Genomic DNA, 14,968 nt, shown 5'->3' with positions numbered 1-14,968 from the left:
ATCATGACCCGAGCCGAAGTCGGATGCTCAACTGACTGAGCCACCCAGGCGCTCCATGGGAGCAGGACTTTTTTGAGGTTTGTTTGTGTCAGGACCTCATTGTTTCCTTGTTTTAAGTTTTTTTGGTATCGATTAAGTCTGGTCAGGCCACGCTTTCTGGACCCAAAAGGTGCTAACAGAATAGGACGGTGGGTCATATCACGGCCTGTGTCCTGAGGGAGATCTCGTACTGTGTGCAGTGGGCACAAGGGATTGCTCTTGTCTTCTTACGGTTTCGTGTGAGTTTCTAGTTATTTCAATTTAAAGGGTTCATTTTTAAGAAAAGGAGTGTGTGGCCTGCTGGGGTACTGTGGGTTCGGCCCCTCTGATACCCCTTCCTCGATCCCATGGCCTCGCCTCATGGCCTCGCGCTGCCCTTCAGAAGGTCCCCTCCCTGTGTAATGGTCGCCTTGTCCTGCCTGTGATTTCTCGGCAGGATGATCGTGGAGCTCCACCGGAAGGTCTCCAGCCTCATCGAATTCTTAAAACAGAAGTGGGCGCTCCACGAAGTGCGGATCGTATCCTTTTCCTACTAAAACAAACTCGCCCAAACTCCGCGGCCTCTGCGCCTGAGGGTGGGGTCTCACTTCTCTGGCCTGAGAGTACAGCGGGCCCACGGGGTTGCATAGAACCAGAACTAAACCTGTAGCCCCTTGTCCTGGGGCTCAGGTGTGAGCTCCTTCCTGTTGTCCACACTGCCGGTGGCTGCATCTGGTCCACGTGGCTCAGGGTAAGGGGCGTGCACGGCATCCCCGCTGGCAGGCTGAGTGGCACGGCCGAGGACAGCCCCAGACTTCCTGTGTCCCGGGCTGCCCCCAGCCGGGAGGGGCTCGTTGGGTGTGACATCGGTGAGGGAGGAGGTGCCTGGCCGGTGGTCTGCTCAAGGCCCGGCACTGCCCGGTGGGGCCCACTGCTGCGGCTGCTCCTTGACCTCTGTGGCAGCGGAAGACGCTGGAGGACCGGCAGCTGCAGCACTCGCTCGCGGCGCCCGCGCAGGAGAAGGTGGCCCTGCACCTGTTCCCCGGAGAGAGCTGCACGCTGACACCGCTCCCGGGCGTGGCCCGCGTGGTGCACTCCAAAGCCTTCTGCACAGTGCACTGGCAGGAGGGCGGCCGGTGCAGGCAGAGCGCCAGGGACACCCACACATTGCCTCCAGCGCAGATCCTGGGCATCCAGAGCGGCCAGGGCACGGCCAGGGGCCAGGTGAAGTGTCCACGGGGTGGCGCCGAGGGCAAGGGCCCCGGACGTCCCCCTCCGTCCACCGACGCCTCGCAGAGCTCCGGAGAGAGTTCCCCTGAAAGTGCCCCCGGGGAGGGGGCCGCCCCAAGCCTCGGTTGTCTAGACACTCCTGACAGGCTCCAGGATGCGGGGGCGCGGCTCGAGAAGACCCCCACGGCTGCTCCTGCAGATGGCCCCGCCCGAGAGCCCGGGGACGTGCCGTGCACCTGCGGCCAGCTCCCAGAGCTGGAGGAGGAGCTCTCCCTCCTTGACCCCTTCCCCCGCTACATGAAGTCCTGTCAGGACCTCATCATCCCCGAGCAGTGCCGATGCGCGGACTCGCGGCCCCCGGGGTGCCCCTCCCCAGAGACTCGTGGTCCTGGCAGCGCGGAGGCGGCTGACCTTGCCCGGGCCGGGGCCCCATCCCCCGTCCGGGCCCCACCGGGTCCGGAGCTTCAGTCCAGTCCTGGGCTCCAGCCAGATGTTTGCACTAAAGACTTGGCAGACGCACCCGCGGAGGAGCCCCACGACAAGGGGAGCCCCCTGGAACCCCTGCCTCAGGGACAGCCTGCCGCCAAGCCTCCGAAGGACGTCCCTGCCAGCCGGCTCGCCCAGCAGCTCCGTGAGGAGGGCTGGAACCTGCAGACCTCCGAAAGCCTTACGCTGGCCGAAGTCTACCTCATGATGGGCAAGCCGAACAAGCTGCAGCTGGAGTACGACTGGCTGGCTGTGCTGGGCCCCGAGGGCCAGGCCCCCGGCGGGCAGGCGCAGGGCCCCCGCGGCGGCTCCCCGCCCCCCACCTTCCACAAGCAGCGCCTGCTCAGCTGCCTCCTGAAGCTCATCTCCACCGAGGTCAACCCCAGGCTGGTGAGTGTGCCCCGGGGCTCTTGGCGGGAGGGGAGGAGGGGGGATGGGGTGACCTTGCACCCCCAGGGCTCTCAGTGGGAGGGGAGGCAGGGCCCAGGGTGACCATGTGCCCCAGGGCTCTCGGAGGGGGGACTGGGGGGACCATGCGCCCCAGGGCTCTCAGAGGGAGGGAAGAAGGGGGGGACCATGTGCCCCAGGGCTCTCAGCGGGAGGGGAGGCAGGGCCCAGGGTGACCATGTGCCCCAGGGCTCTCGGAGGGGGGACTGGGGGGACCATGCGCCCCAGGGCTCTCAGAGGGAGGGAAGAAGGGGGGGACCATGTGCCCCAGGGCTCTCAGAGGGAGGGGAGAAGGGGGGACCATGTGCCCCGGGGCTTTCAGCGGGAGGGGAGGAGGGTCCCAGGTGACCATGTGCCCCGGGGCTCTCAGCAAGAGGGGAGGAGGGCCCAGGGTGACCATGTACCCCAGGGCTCTCAGCTGGAAGGGCAGCAGGAGGGACTGGGGTGACCACAGAGGCCATGCTTCACAGAGCAGGGCTCCTGTTTGCTGCCAGGCCCGGGCACTGTCCTTCGTGGCTCACACGAGGCTCCAAAGACGACAGTGACCAGTAAGCTGTGCCTTGCTAGGCATCAGTAATCACACTGAGCCCTCACGTGCTGGCGGAGGGGATGGCGATGCAGCGGCCACTTTCAGGAGCCCAGTGGGGGTCGGGCTTCGGCTAACGTCAGGAACGTTGCAAGTTTCAGCGGAGACAATGACAGGGCGGTTTGTGCTTTAGTGTGGCCGTCCTGGAGGACGGTGGCACAGGCTCAGAGGAGCGAGGGGGTGAGGATGGACGGGTGCTGGTTCCGCCCCACGGGGTGAGGGCTCCAGGGCTCCTCAGGAGGCTCCGTGGTGGGGTGGCCCCTAAGCCAAGGGAGTGGCTGTGACCCCCTCCCGGGGCGTCCAGTCAGCAGAGACGGGGTGGGAAGGTGCCACTGATGAGAAAGTCTGGTGGACTTTCCGGGGCACAAGAAACAGAGTCTGCGGCAGGGGGTTCCTAAGTTGCTGTGTGGGCTCAGCGGTAGCGTGAGGGTTCGTGAGTTCCGGGCAGAACATGGTGGCCAGGAGGGAGTGGAGCTTGGGGGACAGAACGGGATTGTGGGGTCCCTGTGGACCCTTCGGTGCCGTCTACACAGCACACCCGCTTCTCCTGGGCGGATGGCCCTCGGTGAGCCTCCTCCCCCCTCTCCCATTCTTCTCCCTCAGGCTCCCCATCCCCTTCCTGGCTGCGTCCCTGCACGGCTTTTGCCTCTGAGAGGTGCTCCGTTAGTACGTGGAGGGTGCGAGTGGTGCCGTGGGGGAGGTGGCGCTCTCGGGTGGGTGGGAACCGGCCGGATGCTGCAGAGGCCGCATGTGTGCGGCCCGAGGGTGAGCAGCAGCCTTTAGATTTAGTGGTGTGGAGGCTGGCGACCTGCGCGCAGACAGGGGCCGTGTTTGGGTAACTGAACAGAGATGAAGAATTTAGGAAGCAATCTCAAGGTAGGGTTTTGGAGCCCTCAGGGGAGGATCCTGGTGAGACAGAAGCACGTCCGGCACCCTGGGGAAGGAGGCCAAGCGAGGCCAGCTCCTGAGAAGCTTGGGGCGGCAGGGGACGCGGGTCCTGGCCTTGGCCTTGCCTGGGAGAGGAGGGAGGAGCAGCTTGGAAACACTGCAGAGAACTCAAAGCAGGGTGCTCAGACCCATGGCCCCAGGGTGGGGCCCAGCAGCCTCCACGTCTCCTGGGGACTTGTGGGAGATGCAGGCTCTTGTGGCCCAGAGACCCCGTCTGGACCTCCGGACCCAGGCAATTCTGATACGGCTCAGGTGTGAGAACCAGCGGGCAGAGGCCTAAGCTGAGCGCGGAGACCTTGAGTGAAAGGCGGGCCTGCTGAGCCTGCGAGCAAGTGCAGCGGACGCCCAGGCCCCAGACAGCCGGGACCTCTATGGGAGGCTGCTGGGCGCGCTGTTGGCTGGTTGGAGGGGGACGCTGGATAAACCACGTGGGAGGAGACGGAGAGGGAGGGTCCCACAGAACGGGAAAGGTGGGCAGGGGCTGTGGGGGCACAGGAAGACGCAGGGTTACTGAGCAAGCAGAGCAGACCAGGTTGTGCTGACAGCAGGGGACGAGGCTCCCTAATTCACAGAAAGCTCGGCCCGGTGGGCCCTGGGGGTGGTCCGGGAGGAGGTCACCAGAGTGAGGCCTGAGGTGGGCCTGAGGGCGTGTCTCCCCCCCGGGGCCCCTGCGGGTCAGCAGCCCGCGCTGGGACCTGCAGAGCCCCGAGGTTGGCATTCCGACTCCGCAGAGGGCTTTTGGACTGTGAGCGCGGTTAATTGTAGAGACTCTCTGGCTCAGGATCAGGACAGGCCGGGCCTTTGAAACGTGGTTGATGTCACCGGCCATCCAGCGGCTCCCTCCAGCAGCGCGAGCACTTCGTAGGCTGGTGGGAGACCCGCTACCTTCACACATCTCTGCCTCCTGTCACCGCACGAGGGGGTGGCCTGTCCGTGTCACCTACGGGCAGCGAAACCAGGAGCAGAGAATGGTTGTGCCCCTGAGGGCCTGCCCGACCGGGGGCTTTTAAAAGTGGCCTTCTGCCAAGTGATTTGGGGACGCTGCCCTTTGCCGTTGTAGAAGTGTGGTCTCTGAGCCCGTTGGTGTCCCCTAAGCTCGAGGGCATTCTCCTGCCTTCCGTTCGGGGGCATTCGTCCCAGAACCATTGTTCACGGGCTGAGTTGGGCTCCTGTGGTGGCCCTTTCTGTCCCAGGCTCCAGAAGGGAACGTCAGCTCCACGGCTTCTGCGAGGCCCGCCCAGGAGGAGCAGTCCGCGACCCCGCCAGGGAAGGTGGTGACCGTCAGCTCCCGGAGCCCGCGCTGCCCGCGTAGCCAGTCCGCCCTGCGCAACAGCAAGGCCTTCTCTCCGAGCTCTGCGTCCTGCTCCTCAGGTGAGACCCGTCCGTCCCGGTGCCTTCCTGGCCGCGTGGGCCGTGTCAGCTGAGGGCACGGGGATGCCTGACGCCCGGCCCCGCTGGCCTGGGTGTTCGAGCAGAAATCCCCACCCCTCACGGGGAGGTGAGCACGCGCCTGGCACATAAGGCTTTGAGGTCCTGGGGCGCTCCCGGTGGGAAACAAGGGGTGGCCCGTGACAGTTGGGTCGCTTCGGGGGATCCTCGTGAGGTCAGCGGAAGCCTCTCTAACATGCTGAATCGGCGGCTGCGAGTCGGAGAAGGGAGTGTTTCCCTTCACGTTACAAGTCAGCCCTCGCGTTAAGGGATTCCCGAGCAGTTAACGCTGGCCTGCTTGTCTGCGCTGTCCCTCTGTCCCAGCTGTACCTGGGGAGCAGCTTAAGTTCGGGGTCATGACTTGGGTTACCTGGTACACGGGGCAACAGGCGTTGAGGACGGGCACATGCTGTGCGTCCTCTCCAGGTGTGAAGGGTGTCATAACAGTCCCTGTAGGTGGGTGCTCTGGCTGCAGGACCTCGGCCGTCCTGGACGTCTTGAACGTCCCTCACCAGCCGGGGTCTCTGCGTGATGACCACCAGCCCCACGCCTTGTTCTTAATCTGACCGAACAGACTTAGCGTCCTGTGTGTTAGTGGTTCTCCGGGGTTGTTTTCTGAGACGTTCTGAGCACGTCACTAGCTTCCTGTTTTCTGTGTGTTGGGAATAGCCTGCCTGTTGAACGAGAGCACCGTGTGGTGTCCTCTGGGGTGACCGAGACTGGGTCTGGTGTCCTTGCAGATGGAGGCTCAAGTGTCGATGGTGGGGCTGGCTGGTGGATGGTGTGGTCTTTTCCTGCCTTCCGTTCTGTTCTTGAAATTACATAATTCTGTGCGTTCTTGGACACCCATCTCTTTCTTTTTTTTTTTTAATGTTTATTTTTGAGACAGAGAGCATGAAGCGGGGGAAGGGGGGTGGGTGGTCAGCGAGAGGGAGACAGACTCCGAAGCAGGCTCCAGGCTCCAAGCTGCCAGCACAGAGCACGATGTGGGGCTCGAACCCAGGAACCCTGAGATCATGACCTGAGCCGAAGTCGGATGCCTAACTGACTGAGCCACCCAGGCACCCTGACACCCATCTCTTTCTGAATTGGGGATCCTTCTAGACCAATACTTTTGTGGTGCCAGAGTCCAACTAGTGCCTAGAGGGCCTGTCTCTGGACTGCACGAGTAGGAGCTGAATTCCACAGATTTGTAAATGAGCTAAGGAGAGGGGACCCATGTCCACCACGAAGTGAGGGTGCATGCAGGAAACAGCAGAGTCCCAAAGTCGTGGTTCCTAAGTAAATATTTTCTGCCCCTTTATCTCCGGGCTGTTTCTGGTGTAACAGAGATTGAGAGCCGGGACCGGTAGACCGTGGCGCGTGGCCTCGCGCAGGCGCACAGGCTGCTGGGGGCCGGCCGCCTACGCCACAGCTGCAGAACTGTATGGCCCAGCAAGCTAGCAGTTACTCTCTGACTCTATAGAGAAAGCTTGCCGACCTCTGGTCTACGCAAGATGGCCTGGAAGGTTCTTCCAGCTCTGTAATGTGTTTGAAGGCCTGTCTGCACTTCCTGCTGTCGATGAAAGCGGCAGAGTGCCTTTATCGGCGAGGGCCAAGGTTTTACTCACAGTGGGAGCTAGAGTTCCAGGGAGAAGATAGGAAGCAGGTTTGGGGACTGAAATCGGAATAGTCCCGAATTCCTTCCCAGTTTTCTTCCTGAGACCGCTCTGTTTGCGCTGGGGGTGCTGCTGAGTGAGTGGTTGTTTTGGCTCTCCTTTGGTCTCTAGGTCTGAGAAACCCGCCGAGACCCCTGTTGGTGGCTGGCCCCTCCAGCACAGGCAGCAGTGACTCAGACGGTGGCCTTTTCGCTGTCCCCACTACTTTGCCGCCCAACAGCCGACACGGGAAGCTCTACTCTCCCAGTAAGGAGACAGAACTGACTTTCCGTCAGCACCTGAACTCCATCAGCGTAAGTGGGGGCGGCACCCTGCTGGCGGAGGGGGGGGGGCCTGCGTCCCGGGGGCTCTGGGGGCTCGCTCTCAGGCCCGCGCTGTCTCCTCACAGATGCAGTCGGATTTCTTCCTGCCGAAGCCCAGAAAGTTGCGGAACCGGCACCTGCGGAAGCCATTGGTGGTCCAGGTGAGGGTGCCCTTGGGAGTCTGGGTGCTCCCACCCCTCGGCCTTCCTGCGGCTCCTCCTCTGAGACCGAGGCCTCCGCCCCTCCTTCCTTCTTATGCCTGGGACGGAGTAGTAACGTGGGCTCTGACTGTGCCCCGAAATAATGATAATCTTTGCATAGCTTGGAAAGCCCTTGCAAAACAACCAGGCAGTTGTGGGGATTTGAGTCCCAAGAGTGTCCCGGGCGGGGATACGTTCGAGGAGTGTCGGAGCCTCTGTTTAGGTGTATGTAGTCAGCGGAAGCAGTTGGCAAGGTGGGCGGAATGGCTCTCCTGAGCTCCTAACAGTGAGTGCCGGAGACCCCATAGGAGCCACGTGCGGCCCCGAGGGCACAGCCCGGGAGCGACAGGCCTGTGACTGCAGGGGCATTTGTACTTACAGGTAAAAAGATAAAAGGGGTGACGCTCGGATTCTGAAAAGACCATAAGCTTAGACGTTGACCAACGTGTTACGTGAGAATAAACACGTTAGGTCTCTGTTAGTTAGTGCTGTCGTCTTCCTGTCTCGAGATGAACTTCCTTAGAAATGAGCTGACACGACAGGGCTGACGCAGAATGGTGTAGAGCGGTCCCCCCTTAGCCGCGGATGGTACCCGAGGTCAGCGGGGAGCAGACGTTGTCCTGACAGCTCGTCACAAGGGCAGCAGTAGGCTCGCTGCATCACGTGCCTGTGCCGCTCACGTGGGCGACGAGCTGAGGGACAGGAGTCCGTGCGGCGCTGAGATCCTTCGAGACCACGCTCACACGTTCCCGTTCCAGTATATCGTCATGGTGTTACCGCGTCGTGTGTCCACACAGAAAAAGCCCACGCGGGGTTTGATGCCACGTGCACTTGGAGGCCTCCGGGGGGGGTCTTGGAACACGTCCCCTGTGGATGTGGGAGACGGTTGTATTCTAGGTCCCGTGTGCGCCACGCGTGGAAGCTGCGTGTCGGGTGAAGTTCGCGAGTCCTGCCCGGGGAAGCGGGAGGATGCTGGCTGGCTCGTGGGAGTCCATCCAGGACTACAGACTTGCGTGGCCTTCCGTGGCGGCCTTTAGTTTTGTGTCGACTCTATCGGTTCACGATTCGCGCGGCATAAAGGTCTGACGTGTACTGTTCAGTGGCGTTAGTACGTTCCCAGGGCTGTGCACCTGCCACCGCCGTCTGATCCCGGAACATCTTCATGTTACCTGAATTGCCCCTCCCCCCCAGACGTTGGCAGCCACGACCACCACCAGCCCACTTTCTGTCTCTGTGGATTTGCTTCCTCTGAGCGTTTCACGTAAACGGAACCGCGTGTAGTATGTGCTCTTTTTGCATTTACGGTTTTATAGAAAGTGTCATTGGCACACGGCCCTGGTCTTTCGTTCCCCTGCCATCCAGGCTGCTGTCACACGCCCAGGGCAGGGCGGCAGGGCTGCTGCGGCCCCGGCATTTCCTGTCCCCCTCTCCGACGGCGCGCGTCTGAAGCGAGGCCAACACACAACCTGCACGGCTCCTTGCCGTGGAAGCGGGCTGCCCGGCTGCTTCCTGGTAGCTGAGCAGACCTGTCGGCCCTCTGTGTCGTTAGCGGCCCTGGTAGCAGCCTCTCTCTGATGACGCCTCGGGGAGCCTCTGCGGGATAGGGAGACCACACCTGTGCACCCAGAGCCAGCAGCGTCTCGTGACGCTTTGTGGTGTCAGATAGACCGCATTCGCGTTTTACTTCAGTGACTAACGGTTTCGGCAATTCCCATAATTCCCTACTAGGCGGTGGCCCGGTTGGCACTTAATTATTCACACCCAGGAGACCTAGGCCCGGAGCAGGGACGGGTGGGCAGAGTGGCGAAGGCCCTTTGCCCGTCTGCGTCGCAAGGAGCCACTTTATTTTCTTCACCACAAACGTGAGGAGTCCCAGATCTAGGGTGTATCTCGTAACCGTCCCCGTCCAGCGCTCGTGAGCAGTTGTGCAGGACTGGGGGGGGCGTTCTGGGTTAGCCTGGCATTGCTCCCCAGGGCTCTCCCCGGAGAGGCTCCAGTATTCAAGGACTTGGGGTCCATGGACACAGCTGTCCTCAGGGTGCCCTGGGGGCCCTCGTATCATCAGCTCTAGTGCCGGAGCCCCACTCGGGCCCCTCTTGCCTGGAATGTCCCCTCCAGCCCGTCACTCATCCCCTGAGTGATTCTTGGTGCCAGGGCCTCTCCATCACCTGATGACAGGGTCCTCTTCCTCCACAGAGAACACTGCTTCCTCGGCCATCTGAAAACCAGTCCCACAACGTCTGTTCCTTTTCCATCCTGTCCAATTCTTCCATAACTGGTAAGTGCCCTGCTTCACTCCTCCGCTACACCCGGCCTCGTCTTTGGGCACGCTAGACGTTTGTGCCGTTGGCTCTCGGCATGACCTCCCCAGCATTCCTCTGTGCGTCCCGTCCACAAACACCGGGTGTGCCCCCGTGTGGGCCGGGGCCGTGGAGTGGCGGGCCTGGACCCCTGGCAGGTGGGGTGCGGGCAGCTTCCTTCACAGGTGGGCTCGGGGGCCCTGGCTTGGAGGCTGTGCTCGCTAGTGTCCGGGGAGCACCTGTCGTCCGCCCCCGGCAGGCGTGACCTCGGCGTGTGCATGGCACGCTGCCGCGGGTCTGGAAGCGCAGCAGGAACCCTGGCTCTTGAGGGACACTTTGTTACACAGTAGGGATGGCGAGCGGAGCTTGCACTCTGCGACGCACCCTCTAAGCCAGCCTCGATCCGCACCTGTCGGGCGCACGCGCCAGAGCGTCGATGGCTCCTCGTGCCCACTCTCAGCTGCCCCGTCCAGCGGGGGCGCCCACCTGCCGAGGCAGTGTCAGGCTGTGCGGGCGCACGTCCCCCTTTGGGCCCGCGCCGGCGGCAGTACGACTGCACCCTTCCAGCGGCCTGGGGAGCGTGGCGGCGCTGAGTCCCGGGAGCCGGGGCTTTCTCCCCGTCTGACCTCGTCTGACCCCTGTCAGACGTCAGCCAGGGTTTGGGAGGCTCAGTGCTTCCCGAAGTGGTTCAGCTTCTGTCTGCGGCTTCAAAGGAAACCGTGTGCGGCCCCCTTTGTGCGGTCAGAGGGTGCAGGCCGACGCGTCTGTCTCTGTTCTTGTCCTCACAGGCAGAGGCTCGTTCCGGCCCATCCAGTCCTCCCTGACCAAAGCGGCCCTGTCTCGGCCGATTGTGCCCAAGGCCCTTCCACCCCAGGCCCCGGGCCATCTGGCCAGTAAGTTTCTGTCGTCAGCACGACAGCCTCCAAGTGAGGTTTCTTTTCTCTTCTCCTGCAGTCCTTGTGTGTGGTTACCCTTCGGGACCTTTGGCCTTCTTGGAAATGAGGTGTGAGGGAGCCCCCGGGGCACGTGTCAGGGTGTCCCTGGAGCCGAGGTTCGAAATGTCCTTTCTGCTGCTAGGTGCTATCGACTTGGCAGCTAAAAGTGCCGGCATCATCCCCGGGAGCCCCCTGCCTGTCTTGGACACTGAGGGCTTGTCTGGCATCTCCCCGCTCTCTTCAGACGAGGTGACCGCTACCGTCCCGGGTCAGGACTCCACCGGCACCCACCAGAACGGAGACCCCATCCCTGCCGTGGGGGTGAGTGTGTTTAGAAAGGCTTCTTCGCATCCCCACCAGCTTCTGGGATAGGTCGGTCACTTTCCAGATATGTGGGCACCGAGGCCACGGGGCTGAGGTCATGCTGGGCTCCCAGTTCTGCCTGAGGAGTGGATGGGCCCCAGTAGGCCGGAGGAGAGTGCCTGAACCAGGGAGGCCATGGCGTGGGTGAGCATCGTGTGGTCCCGAGGGGAGAGCCACCAAGAAAGGCAGTGGGGACAGGCTTGCTGTGATGCGGCAGGATCCAGAGCTAAGACAGGCGTGGAGCTCTGTCTGTCTGCAGAGGTCGCTCGCCCTGTCTCCCGCCTGGCCTCCAACTCTACCCACCGCCCGTGCGCTCGGGCTTTGCTGGGACTTGGCTTGCCTTCTGAACTGGCAGACGACCCCAGGTGTGGGCGGAGGGTCACGGGCTGTCCTGGTGGTGTTATAGGGCGCCAGCGGCCCGTTCGTCAGCGTTCCCTCGAGGTCTGAGCAGGAGCCAGTGACGGACAGTTTCCAGGTAGGATGTGCTGTCAGTTGCTGAGCACAGTGCCTGCCCCGGGACCCCTAGGCCAGGCCCCCACCCTCGGGGTCTTCCTGTGACCCTCGCCTTGCTTCTCCGGAGGTTGTGGCAAGGGCACACAGCCGTTGCCGCCTGGTGGCTTTGTCCGTCCACCTGCCTTACCCAGACAGGTGAACGTGTGTCCTCTGCCTCAGGTCCTTCCTCCTTCCCCTCCGCAAGGCGGCCTGTTTCAGATGCACCCCTGGAAAGACTAAGTGTCCTGGGCCAAGGCGGAGGAGGGTGGCAGCGGGTAGCGCCCCCCCCCCCCCCCCCCCGGCACTACCCCTCTGCCCGGTTTACCAGCTATCCTGCCGGCCGCCTCCACCAGGCCCTCCCGCGCTGCCCACCCTGGACTGGTTTCAGGAGAAGTGAATCCCCTGTGCGTGTTCCTCGCTGGGGAGGAAGAAGCGACCACTCGGGTCCTCGTTTGCGGCAGTCCGCCTGTCACGTGTCACTGCTCGTGAAGCTGAGGCTGATTTTGCATTCCGTGCTCCTGACTGACCCGCTGTGTCTCCGCCCAGGGCTCACCTGTTCTCTCCTTATCTGAGCTGGCCAAGGCTCCCCTCCACAACGGGCTCCCCACACCCGTGCCCGCGCCGGAGGGCTCCAGCAGCCGCCTGTCCCCGCCCAACGTCTCCGCACTGCTGGACATCTCCCTGCCCGGCCCGCCTGAGGACGTGCTCTCGCAGGGCGAGCCCGCCACGCACATCAGCGACTCCATCATCGAGATCGCCATCAGCTCCGGCCAGTATGGTGAGGGTCGGGGCGCCCGTGTGCCCTCCTTTCTAGGTCCCCGGGGACCTGACCTCCTGCCAGGTGTCTGCACACTTGCTAGGCATGCCCCGTCCTGAGTCCCCTCTGGGGTGTGGAGGGTCTGCTGCCTGTGGGGGCGGCCCCAGTGGAGGGCCCGCAAGGCCTCTGCAGCCCAAGGCTGAGAGAGGGCCTCTTTCTGGCTAGCTGTGAATCCTGGTTGTGCGGGCCCCTGGAGGGTGTTGGCCTGGGGCCTTTGGGGCCCTGGCCTCCCTGGCTCCCCAGACAGCTGGTCTGCTTCCGGCTGTGGATTCACACACAACTCAGCTCGCACCGTCGTGCGTTTTCCTGGTGAAGTTGGGAAGCGTGTGCCTCAGAGGGCTGGTGTCGGCACCAGTGACAGGTTGGGGTGGCCCTCAACGTGGGGTCTGGCCCCGTCAGTCATAACCACAGCTACTGGGGTTGCCACCACGCGTCTCCCCTGCAGGCCAATATTGTTCATCCTCCACGGGGCCCCGTGTGGCCCCAGGTCTAGGCGCTCAGTGGTGCCCGACTGTGCCGTGCTGCTGTTTGTTGATGGCAGGTTGGGGAGGTGGGGTGCTCTCCCCCCCCCCCCCCGCCATCTCTGATCCGGGGTGTCTGTTGACAGGTGAGGGAGTCCCTCTTTCTCCAGCGAAGCTGAATGGCAGTGACAGTTCCAAGAGCCTCCCGTCCCCATCCAGCAGCCCCCAGCCGGACTGGATCGCCTCCCCCACCCACGACCCCCAGTGGTGCCCCAGCGATCCCACAGACTCGTCGCTCAGCAGCTTGTTTGGTGAGTGTAGGCGCCTGGGTTGTCATCACAGGCCAGCAGGGCGCCAGCAGGCTGCCCGTGGCACATCAGGCGGGGACTGGAGTCTAACGTCTCCGCACTGCGGCAGAAGTCCTAGAACTCCTATCCTGTTTCGGGGTGCATCCCGCGGCACTTACGCAGGGGAAATGCACATCACCGTGCTATGGCGAACGTGGACACGTGTGACCTTCAGCCCAGCTGAGATGGGTGCCTCGCCCCTCAGTCTCCTGTGCCTTTCTCCGGGCCGCCCCCTATCTTGGCTCCTGCCCGCGCGGGCCTTCTGCCCTTGTTGTCGGCAGGGCCGGATGCGGCTCAGGGGGTTTTCAGTTTCCTCCCCCATCCTCAGCGTGTTCTGAAGATGAGAGCATCGTGGGATGGGTTCCCCTCCCCAGGAGCCAGGTGTTCGTATGGTGGGAGGAGCTACTAAGGACAGCCACACCAGCCTCTGTGGCCTACACAGGAGGAGCTCCTGTGGCACGTTGGGGTCAGCGCACCTGGTGTTGAGGGCAGCCGGGCGTGCGCGTCGTCAGGGGACTGGCGGCCCCTGAAAGGGGCTGTTGTACACACGATGAGCCAGGTCGGCGCACGTGTGGGCACCAGGCCTGGTGGCCCCGAACGGTGGGGGCTCCATTGATGGCGGTACGGGTAGGCAGCGTCGATGATGAAATCGCAAAGGACAGTGCGGGTGTTTGCAAGGTCAAATATAAATCATGAAGAGTTGGAGACTACCTTACACGGAGGAGAGGGTGATGACCAGACGCTGCACGGAGAGCTCTGCCAGCCTCCCCGTGTGAGAAGGGCCACGCACCGCGTAACGGCTGCACCCACATGAGCATGGGGCTGATGCCGACCCCGTGCGGCCCGCAGGATCCTCCCCTTGGACGGGTCCGGGCTAGCCAGCCTCAGCATGCGTTCTCCTTCTCTCGGCAGCGAGCTTCATCTCCCCGGAGAAGAGCCGGAAGATGCTGCCGACCCCCACGGGGCCCCCCAGCGGCACCTCTCTGCTGGGCCCCAGCTTGCTGGATGGCAACTCGAGAGACTCCTTCGTGTCCAGGTCCCTGGCTGACGTCGCTGAGGTGAGTGCGCAGCCTTCGCCCAACTTCCACCACCAGCCCGCCTCCCGGAGCTGGCCTTCCCCTCCAGCCGGCCTGTGTGGTGCCTGAGAGCTGCGAGTTCTCCCGACTAGGGAGGCGGCGTCCATTCCCACGCCGCGGCACGTGACATACCCTAAGTGACAGCTCGGCCCTGGAGGCTGGGAGCCTGGGACGCCCTGGCGTCGGGCCAACCGCTGGGCCTCTGGGGGCAGCCCGGCCAGGGTTTGGATCTCGTTCTGTCCTACAGCAGCTGCGTGACCCGAGGCGGGAGTGCCGCTCCTCGCCTCCTTGCTTCTGGTTTTAGCCGAGTGGGCGGCAGTGGTAGGGAACCTGTCATCGTTGCTGCCCCTCCCCGATAGACAGGGACAGTGCAGGCAGCAGTAGAGGCCCGTCATCGACGCTGCCCCCGACAGGCAGAGACAGCACGGGCAGCATTCCCCTGCATCGTGGCAGGAGGCTGCTGGCCAGCGAAGCTGGAGAGTGGGCTCTGCTTCCCCGGGCTCCTGCCCGCGTCAGGTGATGGCAGACCCTCGACGTGGAGCTGGGACTCGGTCTGAGAGGCCCGTTTCATTGTCTGCTCACGAGGCTCCCCGGGTACCCGCCCCACAAGGAGCAAATGGTGTCAGCAAGCAGGTGAGGCCAGCGAGGACAGGTGCCCGTCGACGGAGTGGACACAGGTGCACTGAGCTAGTGTAGGGCATGCAGCCCTGGCACTCAAACTGAGGCAGAGGATGTGCCTAAGAGGGAGAGAACGCCACATCTAGGTCCCCCCACCCCGAAGGGTCGAGTCAGTTGTTAGGTTCTCAAGCAACACTTCTTACATACTTTTCCTGTGGGACGTCCAGGTGTCAGCGGTATCTCCTGGGGATTTTAT

At 63.1% G+C, this 14,968-nt stretch overlaps 1 protein-coding gene across 3 annotated transcripts in view; it reads left to right on the top strand.

The window, feature by feature from the left end:
* CRAMP1 (cramped chromatin regulator homolog 1) overlaps nucleotides 1–14,968 on the top strand; it is a 57,229-nt gene that overhangs the window by 36,809 nt on the left and 5,452 nt on the right. For all 3 annotated transcript variants that reach the window (XM_023246402.2, XM_045047868.1, XM_023246403.2), the window contains 12 exons: nucleotides 476–557; nucleotides 982–2,124; nucleotides 4,909–5,086; nucleotides 6,913–7,094; nucleotides 7,190–7,264; nucleotides 9,500–9,581; nucleotides 10,392–10,496; nucleotides 10,681–10,859; nucleotides 11,308–11,376; nucleotides 11,940–12,171; nucleotides 12,818–12,982; nucleotides 13,931–14,076. In XM_023246402.2, coding sequence (XP_023102170.2) covers nucleotides 476–557; nucleotides 982–2,124; nucleotides 4,909–5,086; nucleotides 6,913–7,094; nucleotides 7,190–7,264; nucleotides 9,500–9,581; nucleotides 10,392–10,496; nucleotides 10,681–10,859; nucleotides 11,308–11,376; nucleotides 11,940–12,171; nucleotides 12,818–12,982; nucleotides 13,931–14,076 — 2,638 coding nt within the window. The remainder of the gene's footprint in view (nucleotides 1–475; nucleotides 558–981; nucleotides 2,125–4,908; nucleotides 5,087–6,912; nucleotides 7,095–7,189; nucleotides 7,265–9,499; nucleotides 9,582–10,391; nucleotides 10,497–10,680; nucleotides 10,860–11,307; nucleotides 11,377–11,939; nucleotides 12,172–12,817; nucleotides 12,983–13,930; nucleotides 14,077–14,968) is intronic.

The sequence above is a fragment of the Felis catus genome, chromosome E3 (genome assembly GCF_018350175.1).
Source record: "Felis catus isolate Fca126 chromosome E3, F.catus_Fca126_mat1.0, whole genome shotgun sequence".
Lineage (NCBI taxonomy): Eukaryota > Metazoa > Chordata > Mammalia > Carnivora > Felidae > Felis > Felis catus.
Note: the sequence above shows the minus strand (reverse complement) of the source record. Positions and strands in the feature narration are given on the sequence as shown.